At 29.8% G+C, this 22,462-nt stretch overlaps 1 protein-coding gene across 1 annotated transcript in view; it reads left to right on the forward strand.

Moving 5' to 3' along the window:
• Positions 1-1,260: 1,260 nt before the first annotated feature.
• Positions 1,261-22,462, forward strand: part of LOC129983724 (serine/threonine-protein kinase 17A-like) — an 88,916-nt gene continuing 67,714 nt past the window's right edge. Inside the window, exons 1-2 of the mRNA XM_056093323.1 lie at positions 1,261-1,675; positions 19,002-19,118. Of these exons, the coding sequence (XP_055949298.1) occupies positions 19,012-19,118 (107 nt within the window). The 5' untranslated portion in view covers positions 1,261-1,675; positions 19,002-19,011. The remainder of the gene's footprint in view (positions 1,676-19,001; positions 19,119-22,462) is intronic.

Raw genomic sequence — 22,462 nt, forward strand, 5'->3', positions numbered from 1 at the left:
TTTTCAGCTGAAGAAGTCTAAAAAAATATTCAAGATAGAGAAGCTTTGAATTAATAAGTTTGCAAGATGTCGTTTGAATTTGTTGAGCTTGTGCAAGTAAGAATCCCCATAATTTATATTTCATTTATACATAATCTCAAATTAGAACTTCGAAATTTTACATGAAATTCAAATACATTGTAAATTTACCGTTGTTTCAAAAATTATTCTGAAAAAAAAAAAAAAAACCGAGCTTCTAAACCGAAACATTGTTAATTTTTAGACTTAATTTGTCTTTTTCTTTATTTTAATTTAAAAATTTGTTTTTAATCATTTAATTGTGATAACATGCGGGCAAAAAAATGTATTTCATATCGTTGTATGAGAGTATAAGCCCAGTTATTAGAACAATAAAAAGGATTGTTGTAAAATGTACTTAAAAATATTTTTGAAAATTTTTTATAATGAAAAAAATTTTAAAATAAAATGCAAAATGCAACATAAAATAAAATAAATAATGATAATAAAATGCAAATGATGCAAACGCAATTAATGCAAAGCTTATTTCTCGAATTTTAAAGCAGTGCAAAAATGACTTTTGTGTTACATTATACTTTCAAACTGGTAAAATTTCGATTCAATTTTAATTAAAAATCTTATTAAAATTTCGAATCTCCTCCTCTTTCCTCATCTACTATTCTAGAAGTAACTACGTGTCAGACTTTTTAGCTATAAACCCGAATATCTATTCTGTAAAGTGTTTTGATTGATTCTTTCATCATGCATGTCACATGGTCAATTTATCTGGCATTAATACCAGCCTGGAAACCTTATCATACTAACATTTTTTAACACAAAAAAGATGATTATGTGAGGATTTCAATTTTTATTTAATTTTTTCCATTTAATAATGAATATCTCATACGATGATTAATTTACAAGATAAATTCTATTTCCACAATCTCATAATACATCTTAACAATAAACAAGCGACTGAAATATTTAAAATTGAATGGCTTATTCCATATGTAAATGTCCTTCTATATTATTACCTAATTTAAAAGTAAATTTTTGTCAATTTAAAAGTTTATATTTTTTAGAAACGAATTTTGCAATGCTGCATTTTTTCTATCCACCAATAATGTCTCTCATTAAAACGCTTTACCTTGTCAAGGTTTTTCTTCTTCCGTATGGCGCAATATTTGAATTTGGCGATGTGTCCCTTGGCGTTGTTCTATTTTACTAGGCAACCCTTTGTGGAATGAGGCGAATCAACTTTAAACCGGAGGCACAATTCAAACGGACGTGTTTCCCCTTGTTGTAGTGTGTCGTGTGTTGTTGCCCTTTTTAAATCGCCTCCGTTGGTTCTTTAGTTTGAAGCGGCCACCTGCTTTTGTGTTTAGTATCTGTCATAAACGTCACCATGTAATCAAACATATCATCTCGATTTTCGAGAAAGAATCAGACAAAAATCACATTGTCAGTTTTCGGCTCAAATTTTTTTCTTCTTGTGTATATTTTTACATTGTAAGTAAACAAGACTTTTGTATAACTCCAGCTTCATTTGCGCCTAAGAACTTTTGAGTTTATATTGTGCATTGGCTTTATTTATTTGGATTAATATTATTAAAAAATTCTTTTGAGTTCCTCACTCACTGCAGAAAGTACACCTTATTGGATTATCTATCTCAGACAGGTAAGAGATCTCTTTTGTTGATATTTTGGTACCTGTATACATTGTAACTGCCGACATTGTTCTTTTCATTACATTGAACTGAAAACAGGAATTTTTTAAAAATTGAAATATTATTGTGTTTTGCAAGCAATTTTCTTTTGCTAATCGTTTATGAATATGGAATTCTTGGATGCTGGATCATTTTAATAGGATGACAACAATATTTTATTTCATTGGCAATCTAAATAATGTTTTAAAAGGCCGTAATAATATTGTGCAGATATAATCAAGGATTTTTGTTTAGTAAAAAAAGTTAGCAAATTTCAATTTCTCTTAAAAGACTTATCTGATAACTGTAGCTCACCAAGTGTCAATAGCATTTGGAGCATAATATATATATATTTTTCGTCTCCTTATTAAATTTGTCTTTGAGAAATGGAAAATTCATTAACGTTTTTCTATTCATAATTTCTTTTCTGAATCCTGTTTAGATATCATAGTATCACCATTTTGTAGAATTTATAATTTATGTTTAGCAAGTTATGATGAGACATGTACAGTAATTGGAGAATGTAATTTTGTTATACATTTTTTTCCTTTGTACGCCACTTCTATAACAAAATTTTAAAACTTATTTTCCGAACATGTGTTCTAAATTCAATTTGATAATGTATTTAGCAATAATATTTCAAAAATTTAATGCATAATTTACTTTAATCTTTATAAATGATTCATTTTTCATTTGTTTAAGAAGTTTTATATAACTTTCGTTCTAAGGCTATTTTTACTACCGTTAGAAATTAATGTAGTAAGTTCATCTATGATTAATTTTTTTTTTCATATTTTATCGATTTAAATAGAAAAAAAATTCTTCAAATATTCTTTAAATTAAAGAGGACTATACTTTAAAATTTTGTTGCTGAATCAAATCATATTGTACATTTTTCTTGTGTTCTTTACATTCTATGTTTTTTTTTTATCTAATTAACAGTTATTATTGTTCTCTAAAATTTTAAATTAAAATCAAAATTTCTTTGACTGATTTGTAAAAGGACATTTTATTTATGGAGATGCATTTTAATAAATATTAATATGCATGATGAAAGTTAATTATTTGCCCATTTTTATTATATTACAGGTTTAGTATAATCAAAAATTAATAATTTTTGTATAAGTTCTTAAATGGTTACAGCAAAAACTTTAGAAATTGTTCTTTTTTCAGAAGATATTTTTAGGTTTTTCTTCAATATGTTAAACATTATTTAATAACATATTAATTACTTCATTTAAAAATTTAAAACTGTGATAAAAATAGTCATTTTTAGATCACAGTTAAATCAATTTTTTATAAAATTAAAAGCTGGCTGAAGGTTGTTAGAGATCCAACAGAAGGAAAAGTATCATGACGAGTGAAATTTTATTTTATTGTAAAAAGATTAATTATTCTATATCAAGGAAATTCGACTTTTAAACCATCCTCTTAAACTTGTGAAGAGCCTATTAAAATATTAATGTTTACGTTTTGACATCTGATATTATATAATTTATTTTGGATTTATGTAGTAAAGAAAATAAGTTTCATATGTTGATGCAATAAAAGATTGTTTGTCAGATAAATTTTTGAAATGATATTTTATAATTGATGTGTGATTTCATTATTGATTTTAATTAAATAACTTTTTATTAGGTATTTTATGGAAATAGTTTTTTTAGTGAAGGTGGTAGAAGTAAAATTGGAATTTGCTGTAAATTTGTTATAAACTGATATTCAATGCATGGTAATATAATTCTAGCAAAAAGTAATATTATAGAATCATTTTTGCATATAAATATCTAATAGAATTATTTAGTAGTAGGATTAAGTTATTGTAACATTTGTTAAGATAGATAATGATTCATCCTGATGGTTGAGACTAATATTATTAAAATCAAATGTTTTTTCTCCTTAATTTTTTCATATTCATCAATTCATATAAGTGTAAAATTATGAACCATACATTCATATAAATTATAGAAAATTTCTGAAATTCATAGAGGCCATTGGAATAATTTGAGTTCAACAGTTCATTGTAAGCATTTATATTTCAGATAATTTCCATTAAATTTAGTAGGAGGAATAAAGGAACAACTTTTGATAAATCCAATTATGTGATCACTTATGAATTTCAGAATTGCAAAGCATTCTTAGTGAATCTATTTTTCTTTCTTCCAATGATGGGTGAAAAAAAAAATACAAATTTTGCTATTGATTTTTGAAGTTATAATTCAAAGAAAGATAATGATGTTTATCATTTGAAGTCAGTATGTGAAATTATTTTTATATATTTTCATAGTTCAAATGTTTAAATAATATAAATTTTAAAAATAAGTCAGCTTGTAGAAATAATTCTGTACAAATCAATGATTCTGAAGTATTGAATTAGACTCTAAGATAATTCATAATTGTGAAAATATTCATTTGTAAGTGGTTTCCATATTCTTTAATCTTTGTAAATAAAAATAATTAAAAAAATTTCTGGATTTAAAATGCATAAAAATTTAAAAAAATCTATGGTATGTAATAATTTTTTGTTTGCTGTTCATTAATCCTGGATTTCTTATTTGATTATACTTATATAGAGACATTAGTCTCAAAAAGAATTTTATTTATAGATGGGAGCATGAGATACTTTGCAACTAAAATTAGATTGTAAATGTAAGAAGTTTAAGAAAATTCTACAATGAATGACTGATATTATTTTTTACTATTTCTAACCTTTTCTCGGATTCTAACAACTACAGATCAGAAGATATATTTTTTTTCTCCGGTTAACTAGATACTAGTCAACTGAAAAAGTTTACTAGCACTGATTTCACTTAAGGACAATCTGTGCATAGCTCGTAAGCAGGATATAACTTGGATTCTGTAAAAAGGTTTTGGTAGTGTTTATTTTTAAATATAAAGTTATGGGAATCATCATTTGTTTCCATGCATTCAAAATTATGAAATAAACTAAATATTTTAGTAATTATAAAAATTTCCTGTTATTGCAGCTGCATGTTGACCTGGGGAGGTTAAATATTTAGTTTATTTCATAATTTTGAATGCATGGAAACAAATGATGATTCCCATAACTAGCCTCAAGAATCATCATAGGGAGAAAACATTAGTCCACCATTTATGTCATTCTTTAAAGTGAAATATCATGAAGAAATGATAAATTGCCATTTTTTAGATGTCATTTATACCTAAGGCATGGTATCCCCCCCTCTACCATTACCAGTGATTTACCATATCAGTGGTAAACCACTGGTGGTAGGACAGAATATCATTATGTTGGAAGTGGCAATTATTCTCACTATACTGTATTACACCTTGGTATTCTGCTATTTATCGATGGTAGATTTCTAAAAAAAAAAAAATTAAACTATTAAAAATTGACATTATTTATTGCATATTTTATTTATTCAAAAGATCTGTCTTGTAATTTTCATTCAGAAGTTTTAAAGCAGTTTGTTAAAAAGATTGGTAATTATTAAGTATATGAAATACTTTAAATGCAATTTACAACATGTTTTAATATCTTATCATTGATGAAGCAATAAATACAAACAATTTGGCTCACACTGCTCTTAGATTTTGGGTTGATATTTAGAATAAGACTAGAAATCAGGCTATTGAATTCTTTATTAAAATAACATTCCTCTTAATATATCATAAAGATAAAATGATAAACATATATTCTTTTTTTTTTTAGTTTTGTATTTTAATAATTTGTAAAAACGTTTATTTCCTTCCAAATTTATATATGAATTGACATTTGCTAGTAGCAATTATTGCACTTACTAATCTAAATGTGAATTCTGTTGTATGCTTACTTGAAGACAAGTCCATTACATTTTTGTCATGCAAGTGAAATTAGTTTTTGTCAAAAATTTTTACCTAATATACAGCACAGTTTTATTGCTCTTTTATATTATATTTATCTAATAAAAACTAAGGTACTTATGTTAGCAGAAAATGCTAATGACATGAATGTAATAATTTTGTAAGCAAGTTTTTTTTATAGATTTGCTCATTTTATGGTTAGTTGTGGGAAGGATTATTATAGATTTTGTAGCTTTTTTTATTTATAAGATTTAATCGAGGTTCATGTACCATAGATAATCCAAGTTTAATATAATAAATAGCATATCATTGCAGTAAAGAATTGTTTGAATGAGTTTAGTCATACAGCTTTTTATTATTAATTGCATCAGTAAGAGTAAGCATTAATTTAGAAATAAAAAAAAGCTTTTTATTATTGGAAGTTTGCTATTCAATGTTTTTCCTTTAGAAGGCATATTGAGTCCGAACATCATGTGAAGTTTTGATGGAAAATTTTAGTTTTGAAGTGCTTGCACGTATTTCCTAATTGTCATTTAGTGCCTATAAAACGCTGTAGTATCAACACGAGTTTGAAATAGATCATTTTTAGTGCTTTGTTAGTATTGGTTTCTATCTGGTTTGAATTATTTGTATTATCTCTTTTAACCCTTATGAAATATTTCTTTCAATCTTGACTCGGAGAATATATTCCAATTTATGATATAAAAGTAGTGTAGGCAGTTAAAAATCACAGAGCCATTTAAAAATGATAAAATGATCGAAACTTTTCGTACGATCGAACTGATTTATGCCATTAAGAATTTTCTTTTACAAGATTCTTAAATTAAAGTGATGCTTTCAGTATAATATGTGATGAATTTATTTTCATCAATCTTTAATCCTAATTAAGATGCAGAACTAAGGGATATGTTGTTAATTTGCTTGGTTATGTTGCTCCAAACAGAATCAAGAGTTCTGAAGAAAAATAAAATTGTTAATCGAAATCTTTTCAGTAGATTGAACGGTAATTTTTTCCCATTTGGATTCGTGTACTGTTTTTGTAATCTGCTGTCATAAAATCTTGCATAGTCAAATAACCTTTCAAAATGGGCAATGTTTGCTAAAAAATTTTTTGAACAGCTGGTCAAGAGTGTAATTTACTTTTAATAAATAATAATTATAAGGTTTATAAATTTTAAAATTCGTGTTTTCTGAAAAAACTTCCTTTGGGTATTGTAATTACAGCAAGAATGATTTCCGACCCATATATTCGTCTAAAATCGGTAATAACTTCCCATTTGAGATACACGGATTTATGCCACTGGCTGATTCAATTAATTCCGAGAGGAATTAATTTTTAAATCGGTTCGGGAGATGGGTAGCGATTGCAGCTGTGTTTTTTACGGTTACAACCCGCAATAATTGTTTTTGGAGTCCAAGGTCGGAATCTGTCTGTTTGTTATTCGTGCTAGTGACGTCATATTAACGGAAAAGGTGACGCAAACACTTTCGCTGTCTGATATCGGTATCGATTAAACACACACACACATACAAAAAATATATATAAATCATTGTGTTTGTCAAAGTCTGTGTGGAATTTTTTTTAATGGAAAAATTATCTTTTTCAGCGTTGATAACAATTTAAAGTATAGGTATAGTATGGGTGACTCATCCTTACCAGTTGTCTTTCTGCATTTTTGAATGCAACGTTTACGTGAGCTGATATGTGGACGATAAACTTCTTTATAGGTCGAGTAAATTGATTTTAATAATTTGTGTAAGAATTTATACGGTCTGGTTAAAATAAAGCTTTAGTTGTGCTTATCCAGAAATCGCACGCTACTATATATCTGTGTGCATCTAAATGCTGACATTATATGTACAGCACCATCGTTGCTGCTCAAGGATGGATACAAGTGGGGGGTATGGAGTCATGATCCCCCCCCCCCAAAGAAACCCCTTAGACCATATTTTGTAATCTGGAAGAAATGATTGTTTGATGATATAAATATTGTCTGATAAAGAATTTTTTTATCAAAACCGGTTAGATTAAAGAAAAAAAATTAATTTTATAATCTATCGTTTTGTGGACTTAAATACCCAATATTTTATTTTTTTAACCTTTCATTGATGAACAACCAATTCGCCGTCGGGAACACACATGTAAAATCATTATTTTGAATACTAGGCGTTATAGATTCTATACAGTATAGAATCTAGACTGAGTGCCTATAAAAGAATATGCGAGTTGTATATTATCAAGGAAGTTATAATATACTGCATATATTATATATCTAGTATTATATGATCGAAGCTTCATGAAATTTAATATCGACGATTGGTAATCATGGAAGCTTGAAGTAATGATTTGCATTAATACTTCGATTTATTACTTCCAAAATTAATTTATTAAAGTTTGAAAAATATCAGTTTTAATTTTGAACTTAAAGTCATCCGGCATATGATACAGTTTAATCCCAAACGCCTGATGATTGTCGTGCTTTTTATCGACCCTCAAACTTTTCTGGGAAATTTATCCAAGACTGTTATTGAGTGTGACTCCCTCCCCCAAATGTTAGTTTGTAATCAGCTCTACTGCTGTCATATGTAGTAGCCGTTCATACTTCGTGCAACATATTTTTTACTTTATAATCTAAAATCAAGTCGTTCATTGACTTTATAATTCGATACAAAAATGACGGACAATCCATGGGTATCTTGAAGTTCTCTCTTAACATTTAATTCAATCCGCATGACAGTATATTGTTGTGAATATTATAACAGAAATTGTCATCTAACTAAAGGCTTTCGTAGTCTAAGGATGAAACTTTGGTTTTTGGTTCGAAACCTGATTCCATTCAAGATCCATCGCGTATGTGGCTGTGATGCTTGCGATGTTGGGAGTCAGTCTTCTCCTATTGGTGAAGTGCGATAATTTGAAAAGAAACTGCCGATCCAAGTGTCATTCTCATATCTGGCCACAGTTCAAAATGACAAGATCTGCCCTAATACACCTAGTTTTGTTTCCAAAAAAAATGTGTCGTTAATATAAATAAACTAAATTAGTTGTTATCTAAGTAAATAATTGATGTGCTGTACATTGATTAAATGCATGAACTGAGTGATGCTTTATTTCCACACATTGTTATTGCTAGAGAAAATGTGATGTTGGAAATACAGTTACTTAATAAACTTGGAACTGCAATATTACGCTCAATCATAGCTTACAATTTAGTAAGATTTAATAGAAAGAATATGTAAAAAAAAAGAATTAAAAAATAAAACTATTTGAATGCGGTTTGCTCTGTTTTTTACATTACGTTCATTTATCAGCAGAATGTTTTCTTGAATTAGCTATTAGAGAAAACAGCTTAATGGATTCAGTTAACAACTCATTTTCTATTTAATCGTGATATACATAGAAAAAGAATTCATTTGCATAAAAATGAAATTTTTTTCCAGATGTATACATATCAGTGCTCTGTACAGATGATGTACAAAGAAAAAAAAATGTCTAGGAGGAAATAAATAATAAATTTGTATAAATTGATGTACCACTTCAGTATGAATTAATCATCCAATATACGAATGTTGTAATAATATGGGTGCCGCAAGGCTTACCACCCCTCTTCCCCCATTTTATCGGTAACAAAATTTATGAAGACATTGACCGAATCGGTGATTCGTCTGCCGTAGAAGGTCAAGGACGTATTGGAGGTGATCACTAAAGAAGCGGCGCCCTACAAGTAACCTGTTACGTATGCTTGTAAGAGCTTCTATAGTTATGACCACGTACACATAATGAAATTAAATGAAAATGTAAGAAATATATATGTATTTTTAATTTCGATGTATCTATATTATACAATAATGTTTCGCAAAGGCCCTTTTCTTTGAATTTGCTATATTTGAAGATCTCTTGTGTCTAGAACTTACCAAATCTAGTGATATTATTTATTATTATTTGGAATGCAACATTCTCTAAAGAAGTATTGGATATCTCTGAACCTTAATATTTTCTTTTTAGTTCTCTCTCACAAATGTTAAGATAAATTTTCATTCATTTTAAGTGCAGCTGCCAATCGCGAAATGATATGAAGTTTGCATTTTATCACCATACCTACCGGACCTATGTAAAAAGTGTAAGGCTTGAAATGATTAGACAGGAGCCAAAATTTTTTGATTTTATACAAGCTGTTATAGAATTGATACAAAATATTTCATACTTAATAATGCATAATACATTACAAAATAAACAATACATATGGAATTAATACATTTTAACATGCAATTTTTATTGCATATTAATGTAAGATGTGGAATAAGAGATGTTTAACTATGTACATATATATTAATTTTTATTTATATTAAGATATTCTCTGTTATATAGCATATAGTGCCATAGTAGATCTGTGTGCATTTCATTTATAATCATAAAAATTGCTACGTCAATCGCGTGTTTTATATATCGAAATACCTGTGCAAGATTTTGAATGTTTACTTTGGGAGGTATTATCTCTATGTTTTTTCACCACTGATTGTATTTCTCCATGTATTTCAGAAGGAACAAAGAAATGGATTCCTAAACCTTACTGGGAAAAAGTGCTTGATTTTGTGCTGAAATTTTAAATAGCTGTTTATTGAGTCCCCTAAATGTTAGTCATTCCATGCATTATTAGTCTATCACGACACCTTTTAAAAAGAAAGACATTATGATGATCAATTTATATATTAAACCGATTCAATAATTTAAATCGAAAATATCCGTCTATTATATACAAATTGTTTAAATAAAAATGTTGGCATTTCTGTAAATTTCCTATTTTTATTCTGGTGTGTATATAATATTTATAAACTGTCTGTCAATTGCATGATGCAGAAATAATTCAAAATGCTGTATAAAACCGATCGTCGAACCTAGAACTATCAAATTTGGCATGTAGTTACTTCTTGGGCATGCAAAGATTCAGCTTTCCCTGAGACGCCCGTTAATCACTTACGTTCCCACACTTGATAATTGGCATATCCGATCAGCTGTGTAACACTCCCACATTGTTAAATGCCTCCAGACTGCCAAATGGGGGATCCTCTCCTCTAGTAGGGTCAGCTGGTCAATAGTTGTGTCCAGATAAGAACCACACTTACGTTTTACGTCGTTCCAAGGAAATAAATCGTATCTTCAAAGGGGAAGAGTGTCAAACCCTTCGGATGTAAATTCTTATTTTTTCATTATGAAGGGTCAGCTACGAGGATGGATCATTAACGGACATTCCCACGATCGACTGGAGGCCATTGAGGATTTTTCTGAACAGCTGTTGGGTGACAAGGAGCTCAAGTACATCAATGTGAAAATGAGAGGCGAAAATTTGACAGAAAATAATGGGGGATGTTTGGAAGAGAAAGGGGAGGAGAGAGAGTCGTTTTGAGGAGAAGGCAGAGAAACTTCGTGTGATTCGGGCTTCTGTATAAGATGCACCTGATGATTCCCAGAGCTATCCCTGTAGTAGCCAGATGCCTGTTAGCTTTTCTTGTGAGGAGCTATTCATGTTTAACTTTCAACTGTGTTGCAAATATTATCAATCATATTTACTTAGATGAGAAGGAATTGTTCTTGTGCACTTAAGGCTGTAAACAAAGAAATAGTCTTTAAACTCTTTCCTCTTATTTGATCGGTCAGGATCAAGTCATTGCAGGCAGTAGGTTTTCACTATAAAATATTTTTATCAAAATTTTAATGAAAGGCTGGATGAAAAATTTAAGTCGTTTCGAAGTATAAATATTGCAAGAAAATAAGTAATAACTTTAAAATTTAAAAAATAAGGTTTTCGGTGATGCTAATTTTATTTCTTTTGATTTTTTTAGCTCTCTAATTTTAATAAATTAAAAACAATTTTAAATAAATTTCACACTTTTTTTTCATCGCGCATGGATATTGCAATGATATAATTACATTTTTTTCCCCCGTGCAATGTTGAAATGAGTCAATTTTTAGAAATTATAGACAAAAATGAAGTAAAGATGGTTTAAACCTCCATTAAATTATTATTTACGTAAACTGCAGCGACAGTTTCTACGCTTACAATAGAAAATCTTAACCTATACGTTGATATATGAAATGTTTGACGTTGTAAGTGCTAATTAAACCATTTATAACAATTAAGATAAAAATTAAATAGAGTTTTTAAGTATCTAAGATGTGCTAAGTTCTTATCTGGATTGAAAAAAACAATACATTCCCCGATTAAAATTAGTATTTTATTAGGTATATTTGCACGGCAAAGAAGTTTATCATATCAAAAGACAAGAGTTTAATCTTATGATTCAAATTTCTCTGACCCAGATTTAAATACATTTTAATTTCTTTTGAGTGAAACTTATGTTCTTGTATTATAAACAATACACGGATGGGAGATCCTTATTGGAGGACAGTTTAAGAACAGCTAATATTTTTGTTTTGATTAGTTAATACCTTATAGATTTTTATTCGAATATCTTCGAATTTATGCACGCAATTTAAATTTGCAATTTTTGTATGCCATCGAAATTTATAATTAATTATTCATATTAATTTTACAAATGTATAACGATGGTTTGTTAAACTATTTCGTTTCTTGAGTATAATTGAGGCCGCGGTGGCCTGGTGGTAAAGTCTCGGCTTCGGAATCAAAGGGTTTCAGGCTCGAGACTCGATTCCACCGAAGAACTGTCGTGTAAGCGGATCTAGTGCACGTTAAATCTGTCCGGGACAAAAGTCCTCCTGCTTGTATGATGTGGGAATTCGGAGGGGGGGAGGGTAAGCAGCTCAGGCGTCGTCCTCGTCATCTGACCGTGGTTCAAAAATACGAGGCCCATCCCAAAATAGCCGGAGTGTTGCTTTAAAACAACGTTAATATAACTAAATTAAACTAACTAATCTTGAATATAATTATCACGAACTTTATATGTAATTTCATACTGGGAAGTGCACTGATTGTGCAACATGAGATTTTCAACTCCTTTGTCTACCTCGAATTTTGGAGTATTATTGATCAATTATTTGGACAAATGCTGCTTTTAAGGCAATTTTAGCATGAGCAAAATGTAGTAGGAATCTATTTCATACTTTTATATAAATGAAACAATGCGATATGAGTGTGCTGAATGAGACATTTGACATCAAGAATACTAATGTGTTTGTCCATTTATTATATAATTTAGATTTTATGCCTCGTTATAATGCACTGGTTTTTATCTCTTTTGAAACTTTCATATTATTTTTATGGAAAGCATTTATGGCGACTTAATGAGTCGTCAAGAAAACTAATTGCACTCTCTATTTTTACAAATCGTGCGTGCTAAAAAAAGATGACAATATTTCTGTTAAAACTGGGTATGTGATTTTATATTTTACTTTCATATGATATGTAAGTCTAAATAAAGTGAGCACTGGTTGAGTTGGGACGTTACTTCTTGCCTAAGTGTTTGTTTTAAATGAGAGATGCAAGTATAATGTTTTTGATGGGCTTAGTTAAATATTATTTTTAATTGTAAGCTGTTGTTTCAACATTAGATCTCTCGATAATAATTTTATTTAGCTTCATATTTACGTTGACCCAACTCTATTTATTCCAGCTTCATATCCAGATTTTGTCTTAAAATGAAAACTTTAAAAGTTTTAAATGCATTTAATCATATAATTGCAATTTTTTGGAAAAAAAGTTGTTTTAAGTGTTTAAGCGTCCCGGATTATTTAGGAGAGATATCTTAGTTTTTCACTTTCTTCCAAATGGAATATGTCCCGGGTGTGTTGCGATCTCCGATAAACTGTCGCGATTTTTATTTATAAATGCATGGGTCGTATTATAATAAAAGAAAGTGGTATTTAATAGATTTGATTAAAAGAAATTAACTGTTGCAAAATTCTAATTTCTATGAGGTATAGATATGTGGTTACTCTTATTTTAGCAACTAATTGCAGTTAGGACTTTTTTCTTATTTTTATTAATATATATATATATATATATATATATATATATATATATTTATTTATTAATATACTTATTTTATTAACATTTCATTTTATTATTTGCGTTAATAAGTTCTTTGCAATTAGACCTATGGCATCATTATTATCAGTGACCAGATGGCCTAGATTAGCCAGCATAGTCCCTGTTTAGGAATCTTTGTTTCAACTGGAAAAAAATCCTAAATTGTCTTGTTCTTTTGCTTGAAATGTTCACGTTAAACATATTTAAAGTGAATTTAAGTAAAAAGATTTTTTTTTTAAAGAAAAGATAAAATTTTCATTTTCAACTTTCACCGTACTAGGAATAGTAGTAATACTGGCATTTAAATATGTTAATACTTCCGAATAGACAATGGCAGGGTTGGGTATGAAGTCGATACCAGTTGACCTGTGGACTACCAAGACATTTTGTTGTGACTGCCTTTACTAAGACCCAAGACGCGCATTTTAAAAGAAACCTATTTATGTATTTTCTTTATTTTTTGAGGAAAACGTTTTTCTTCTTCAAAATGGCAATTTTATAAGCTAGTTCAGAACCTAAGAATAACTTTTGGAATCTAACAGACGAAGTAAAGTATCCTAATTTATAAAAAGTTGCACATCATTTAAAATCGGTCTTTGATTCCACCTACCTGTATGAATCTCCATTTTTGACGATGAATATAATTAGGACAACATATCGTTCCCTTCTCAAAGATGTCCACTTGGAATCCTGTGAAAGATTAGCAGTTAGTAATTACATACCGAGATTTTCAATACCTGCGGACAATATGGAGTCTTCTGCTAACTATAACTACAAGGACTCACTTTAGATGAAAATGATTTATTTTCTAATGTATTTTGAAATGTTTGATATTAAATACATTATTTGATATTATTACATTTGTGGCTATTATTATTATGTTTGTAGTTATGTAAGTTAGTACATGTTCCGTATTTATTATTAAGTTATAATAAATATTGTAAACGGGGTGAAAAAATTAGAAGTAGCCGTATCCTGGAAAAGTCTGTCCAGCCCTGGACTATGGGGACCGACTCTTGTTTCAAAAATGCCACGCTGCTAGTCGGTCTACTTCTTGCCATCATTAATGGTTACTTTTCTTCAGAGATTTGTTAAACTGCTGAAACCGAGCGGCCTGAATTATAGATGTTACAACGAATGAATAGAATGTTTTCATTTTATCGCGCCGCTCGCTCTGTTTTGTCCCGCATGAAAAGCTATTTGTCGATGTAGGCGTTCTGCAGCTTCCTGGATGTTTGACCGGTGCGAACGCCTTAGTCCTGAGGTCAGGCATCTTGCAGAACCTCTTTTCGCCGCTCCTGGCCTCTCTTTGTTCTCAGAAAAACGGGTTGCAACGAGATGGACGAGGGAGAGAGAAATAAAAGTGCCCAAGGATTCGATTGTTATGATTCGGTCGAAGAATTTTTTTATCCATTTTTTATTATTTTATTTTCATCCATTACTCTGCATGATGATTTTTATTCATTTGTTTTCGTAAACTATTCTTTTGTAATGCGATTTTTTTTCTGACTCTTTTCTGGTGTTTGATTAATTATTCATTCATTTTTTTATCTGCTTTCGGTAGAACTTCCACTTGTTCCTTATTTCCTTCCTTATGTTTAAATTAAGTTATTAGATCTATAGGATTGATATAATTCAGTGATATATGAATCTTTTTTCGAATTTTATCGCTCTTTTAAAAAATATGAAGCTTCAGAATTATTTATAATGCTTGAAAAATTTCGCGTTTCAAGAAATGAATATGATTAACAATTTATTTTCTTCCGCTGAAATAATTAAAAAATAAATTAGAGGAAAGCAGGGCGAACAGAAATAAAAAAATATCCAAAATTAAATAGATTTCTATGTTTTTAATATTTTTCTGCAGAAAATAATTTTTGTCGCTTATAGCATTTTTGTAAGGTGGGACAGTATTAACTTAAGGGATACTTTGATACTTTGAGGCATGCACAATACAAATACTATTAGTAGCTTTGGCATTTCGATTTAGCTGCTAGCAAATGATGACAAAATTCACAAATTTTATCGACTTTACATTCCTTTTAATTATTTCAAAGTGCGTAAAAATCAGTAAAAAAATCAACATACACTGTTTTGAAGAATATTAAACTATCTCCAATTCTATATCTACAAAATGCTTTTATATGTGGTATAGATTATAATGCTCTTATTACTTATTGTCGAATGGCAACAATTAAATATAAATAAAACATCATAAGTCGGTTGATTGCTTCATTGAACGTTTTGACAGTTGCATTTAATTCAACACTTTCTTTAATGGAGCTGCAAGCTTTAAATTCTCGTGTGTGGGCATGCTGTGTTGATTTTTCTCCATTGAGTCAGGGAAAAAAGATGTAAAGGAATCAAAATGATCGTAAGAGGTGTCAAAGTTGAATTGAGAGCGAAAGTAGGCTTAAGCATTGCCATATGGATAATTCTTTGAGTTTACTTTCGCAACTGCATGTCTTCCAAAAGTATTATCCCACAGAAATGGTTTCAAAATTCGAAAAATTACCCTTTTTTATATGAATTTTATATATGTATAACTTTTTCCTTTGTTTTTGATATTTTCTTTTAAATTTACTTTGGTTTTCATCTGAAACAATGTTACGAAATTTCAATTCATCTGTTAAAATACTCACTCCCCTATTTCTGCCAGATTTAAAATTAAAAACTTACTTTCTTTGGACATTACCTCCGAAGTAGATTTTCATTTCCTCTTTTGTTCCAGTATATATAATTTTTAACGAGAGAAATTTGTAGTCGACTGATTCAATTCTATTCAATTGCAAATTGAAAATTTCTTAAAAAAAAATAAAAAAAATCGTCCCATTTCAATCGTTTCTCTATCTAAAAAATCAATAATCTGGGCGAACAAACTGGTCGCGAAAGGTGACTACTATAAAATATTTTGCTAATGCAGTTTGAAGGAAACCAAGTCTAAAGAATTATTGCTCGATCCAAATAAATAAATGGCGGATTTCACAAAATTTATAATACTTTATTTGAGAACTGTAGAATATAGCTTTCTCAAAACTCACGATTCAGTTATATGTTACTACTCAGTTTATGTTCAGTTATGTTTCACTCTCCTATATATATATATATATATATATATATATATATATATATATATATATATATATATATATATATATATATATATATATATATATATATATATATATAATATAATGACCTTTCGGTAATAGAAAATTTTTTGACATTTTTCTATTAAGCTAATTTGTTTGGAAAGAATATGCAGTTTCTATCTTCAATACAGGATGGAAACTTTATTAAAATATTAAATCAATGTGTGTCATAGAACTGTGAACAACAAAATCATGATTTCAAAAGCTTAGCTCCAGGATAGAATTTGCGTATGTAAGAAATATGGTTCTTTTTTTCCAAAATGCAATCTATTTTATATTTCTAAAAACAAATGTGTATTTTAATCTAATTTCCATTTCGTTTTAAATCTGTGATTATATGAATATTAATGTTCGGATGGAACCAATATGTGAAACATTACCCTTTAGTTCAAACTAGTCGATTTTGGCGCCCAGTTGTTTCATCGGTGATATTAAATTGCTTCCCATAAATTAAACCTTTTATGCATACTTGATATTTGATTGTTAATTGCCTCATTGCTGTATTGTTCATTGTGTATATGAATCATTCTAATAGAGTCAAAAGAGTGTGACTTAGTGTTATTAAATTGCCGATTCATATTCTGACTTTCATGGAATTATAAATTCATATTCTTTATCTTCAATTGGACTACCAAATATGAAATCTAATATTTCTTCTTCAGCTTTCAACAATGAAAGAAAGTCATTGGATTAAATATTTGATGAAACAATGAAAAGGATATGACTTTCGTTGCAAGAATAAAATCTATATATTGAAAAAAAAATCTACCAAAAAGTATTTTTTAAAAATTTACTAAAATTCTAAAACAAACAAACAAATTATGTAGTTGTAAAATTGATATACAGTAGACACCCGAGTATCCAGCCTAATGTGGCGAAAGGGCAGGCCATATAACAGAAAAGGCGGATAGGCCAGAGTTCTATGAACTTATTTCTTTGCCCACCAATACCAGAAAACTAAGTTCTTATGCCAAAGCTCACTAGTTTAAAACATATTTCCTCACTTCTTATTGAATACTAAGTCCTCCATTTATCTCAAACCACGTAGAATGTGAAGGCGGTCCGGTGATCATAGAAGCAGTTGCCGGTAACGTGTCGAGTTAAAATAGAAGGCTCTGTACTGGCAGTTTATATATGTTTATATACTGCACTGCAAGAATTTATGAGAGAAAAAGTAAGTTAAAGGATATACACTCTTCACATTTTAACATAGATTCTGTAATGTCTAACTTAAATGCATGAAACATAAACAATGTTGCCAATGCAACGCCTTCCCTTCCTCATTTAATTACGATGGAAGAAAACTAGGCTGGATAGTACGGAAGCCAAATAGTCGCGAACCGGATACTCTGGAATGTACTGTATAATCATAATAAAAGAAAGATTGTACTTTTATAATATGATTAAATTAACTGTTATTGAATCCTGACAGAAATTATCAAAACTGATTTTTTTTCTGGATAAATATTTAGCAATTGTAATTGCTAACTGTAACCATAGCAGTTTATGTTTTTCTTTTCGATCATCGGAGCAGGAGAAAAATGCATTTTGAAAATTTTCTAAATTTTGAAAGAGTAGTAAATTTTACCAGATATGTAATTGCTAGAAAATATTGCTTTATTTATTACTGCCATGCTTTCAAGTGGTACTTGTTTTAGCCTTTCTTATAAGCTTCAGTTTTTCATTAAATTAATTAAATATATGTTACTATCTTTAGTATAATAGAACTGCAGTTATTTGGATTAATTGGGATCAAATTCGATCAAGAGAATAAAATTTTAGGATTATAGACGAAAAAACTTTTCCTTTAGGAGATAAAAACTGAAATTTTCTTATTTTAATGACTAAAAAAACAAAGCTGCTTATATTTTGTTAACTTACGTACCTGCATTAAAATATTTTCATTCATGTTTATTCAGAAAGATTTTATGCACGAATTCCTTCTCCTCTAAAGTGATTCGGATAATTGACTGTCCAGATAACTGAAGTTCGGATAATTACCGCTCTATTATATAATTATAACATGAACTTTTATTTATAGACGGTTGATGTTACTTTGCCTAAACAATATTATTTAAATTTTTCAAAATGTTGAAACATATGTACTTGAAAAAATCGAATGCAGTATTGCATAAATTGTAAGTTTTTGCTTAAACAAGTTTCTATTGTTAAAATTTGTCACGAATCAAAAATATTTCTCTGGAACATTTTCTGGTCAAACTAGACATTTCTTTTTACGAGTTGAATGAAAATTGCATGTGAAAAGTATACTGTTATTGTAATCCGTTATTTCAAATGGTTTATTTGGCCTTGTGTTATAGGTTGGTCGCCATGGAGACTGCTGGTCTTCTGGACGAGTCTATCACCAAGCAACCGGTCCACATCCGAACTGATCCCATTACCGACCACTATGACGTCGAGGCAAGGCCTTTCGCCAGGTAAACGAATGTTGCTGTTTAATAGTAGTTTGTAAGCAGTCAACAGTTTTCCAAGCTACAGCTGGAAAGCAGTGAATCGTTTTTGCTGATGTTTCTGTAATAAGTTTCTGCCATCTGTGTATGATTACAGAACCAAATATATGGTTGTGTGCAATTGCCGAAATACATCGGATAGTAAAATTGATTGTTAATAATAGAATGAACCATTAGGATTTAACAAATACGATTTTTTATATAATTATATTTATTTTGATATCTTTTGTTCATTCGCTCATATTACAATGGTTTGCTGCAGAGCTGGTAGTCTTGAAGAATCAGGACCATTGGCTGCTGTAACATCTAAAGAAATTTATTGTAATTAATTATTACGAAGATTACAAAGTATCTTTGTATTATGAAGATTATTACGACCGACCGAGTCATTTGTGAATGCTGTAATAATGCTTTTATGCGCCTGATGAAGTCAAGCAACTTTCGTTTTAAATATAAAATTTTGCTGCACAGAATATCTGTTGGGGTTAAAAATTAAAATTTGCTGTAATTGTTTAGTTTTATGGCACTAAAATTAGTTTTGCTTACGCTGTGCCAAAAACAGTAGGCTCAGATTTAGAATTATTTAATCGGGTGCCACGATATGTCATTTGGGGTTCTTCATAATCTCATCTTGAGGGATTGCTGACTAGCAGACAGAGAATTATTTTGATCTTTGTAAGTCGAAGAACAGTGGACGCGGTTTAGGTCTAAACCGCAAATATGAAATTGCGTGGCTCACTGCACTCTCTAAGTTCCCGCAGAATATTCATACCGTAAATTTATACAAGAAAGGGAAATTTCTATTACCACTATGAGTAATGCGTGTCATAATGATGAGAACAAAGACCTTAACCTTCCGGGTCCTCCATTCTGGTTCCACAGGTGTCTTTTTTTTTTTTTTCGTCCACGTACAGGTACATCTACCCCAAATCGTTATGAATGAACCTCTACCCCCCTCCCTGTGGCGGGTGGAATTTCTGAGCCGCAAACGACCTTCCCCAAGGTTGGCCGTGCTTTTTATTATTATTATTTATTTTTATTTGATTTTTTTTTCCTATCTCGGTCGTTCCAGCTGCCCATTCCCTCACGCAACTTTTTCTTAATCAAGCGACAAATTTCCTCTTTTTATCAGTTGTGTTTATTCGACTACCATGCGTTGTTGCCGTTTGGAAGGGTTTTTTTACTCCCTGTTTGTCTTTTTTTTTTCTTCTTTCTCCTTCTCCCCCCCCCCCCTTCTCAAATGAATCGTAGACATAACGATGGCATGAGATAGTTCTGGCCGGAATATTTTCCACCAACAGTAAAACAAACGAGTTTCAATTTCGTACCCGCTGGCGCCTTTCAACTTAAATTCCATTTTTTTTTTTTGTCATGTCCTCTGCAGTGTGTTTATCATTATTATTTTTAGTCTAGTCTCTGAACGTCGCTTGATTGTTGAGATGGATTAAAGTTATAGTGGTATAAGTCGATTATAATGGTAATCATTGCACAAGTAATTGCAGCTCAGAACCATATTAAATTTGGATCCAAGTAACTCTAAAAATGATTATATTACGCCATCCCCCCCCCATTTCATTAAAATACCTTTCGCGAGACGGTTCATTTCTGGAAATGAAGGAAAATGCCATTTTTACAATTTTAACTTAAATCCGATATTTTAATTTGATAGGAGAAATGCTGAACAATTTGTTACATAGAATCTGTATCGATAGTAGGATGGCGTATTAATAAATGTTAGTTGTCAGTAGTTAATATTTTCTAATACAGTACACTCCCAAGTATCCGGCTATAATATTTTAACAGAAATAAGTCTGAATGAAGATGAATTTAAATGTGTTTAAATTAATTTTTAAAAGTTATTAGAATTCGAGAAATGGCCGCTTAAAAATTTCACCCACTTTAAAAGGTTGTTGGAACTTTTCATTAGTGCAAAAATTTAGTATGCATGTTCCTTAGCACGTAACGAAATGTGTACCAAATTTAATTCGATTCCATCAAGGGCTGTGAAATGTATACTGGTATTTAGTAAATGTCTGAGCATAAATGATTTTAGAAAAATATATAACATGCATCATCGTTGTTCTTAATATTGTATTGCATAATATTCATTTTAGAGGAAGTGCTATTAGGAAAATGGCTAACAATCGACAAAATCGTCCTAAAATTTGATACAGATGTGTTTTCTTGATGGTAAAACAATCTACCGAATTTTCTTCTGCTGAATAATGCTCAGTTTTTGTACTTAAATCAAATTTCATGTTAAAGAATCTTATTTGTTATTAAATAGACGTAAATCTATTAAAATAATCTGCGAAAATTAGATGATCCCGTTTAGACGGGCTGTTATCCGCTTAACAATGTCTCAGATCTGATTGTTACAGAAGATCAACTAATGAAAGTTGTAGAATTCTTTACAACACTTTCTCTGCACTCTAGTGTAGAAATCTCTACGCTACAATATATATATATATATATATATATATATATATATATATATATATATATATATATATATATATATATATATATAATATTGTTGTATATTTTAGATGTAAATGTAATAATAACATTAACAATTTCTTTCCATGCAGTGGGATCTTTTCAATTCATGGTGTCATCAACACATTTAGCTCAGAACGAATCACTAAAATCGATCCAATAGTGATCAACTAACAGAAAAAAAAAAAAAAAAATGCAGTGCCGAATGCAAAATAATGATAAAAGAATTGCTGAAAGAAAATATTAGTTTGATTCGTGATGGGAGAATATAAGGAATCACATATAAATATTCATGTTTAATTTATTCATATACCGATAAATCAGTTACTTTAGTTCTTTGTTTGGCGCGGCTGTTTAGAAGCAACATGCGTTTTCATTGGCTCTGATAATGCCATCTACTACTCCAAATGCTTCGCATAGGTATTGTAAGCGAGCTTTCGTACTCAGATTTTTGAATAATAATTGAGATATATAAATTGAAATAAATTTCTAAGGACTCATAAATATATCCTACTTAGTAGGTGCGCCTAAAATTAAGGTTTAAATAATAGAAATAATAATAATAAAAAAAAATTACGCTGAGTTGCTTGATACGAAAACAGCAGTTATGAATGCGCATTCGATAATGACGTATGGATATAAAGAGTGGAGGATATTTTAGAACTCCATTTTGCTTTACAGACTCCATAGGCGATCATATATACCGATTTTAAATACCTCTATGAAGAATTTAATGATGTGTTCTACATGAAATCAGAATTTGTGAAAGAAAGCGGTGCTGTTTTCCAAATATAATTCATGTAGTTTTGCAG

Source organism: Argiope bruennichi, chromosome 9, assembly GCF_947563725.1.
Source record: "Argiope bruennichi chromosome 9, qqArgBrue1.1, whole genome shotgun sequence".
Taxonomy (NCBI): Eukaryota; Metazoa; Arthropoda; class Arachnida; order Araneae; family Araneidae; genus Argiope; species Argiope bruennichi.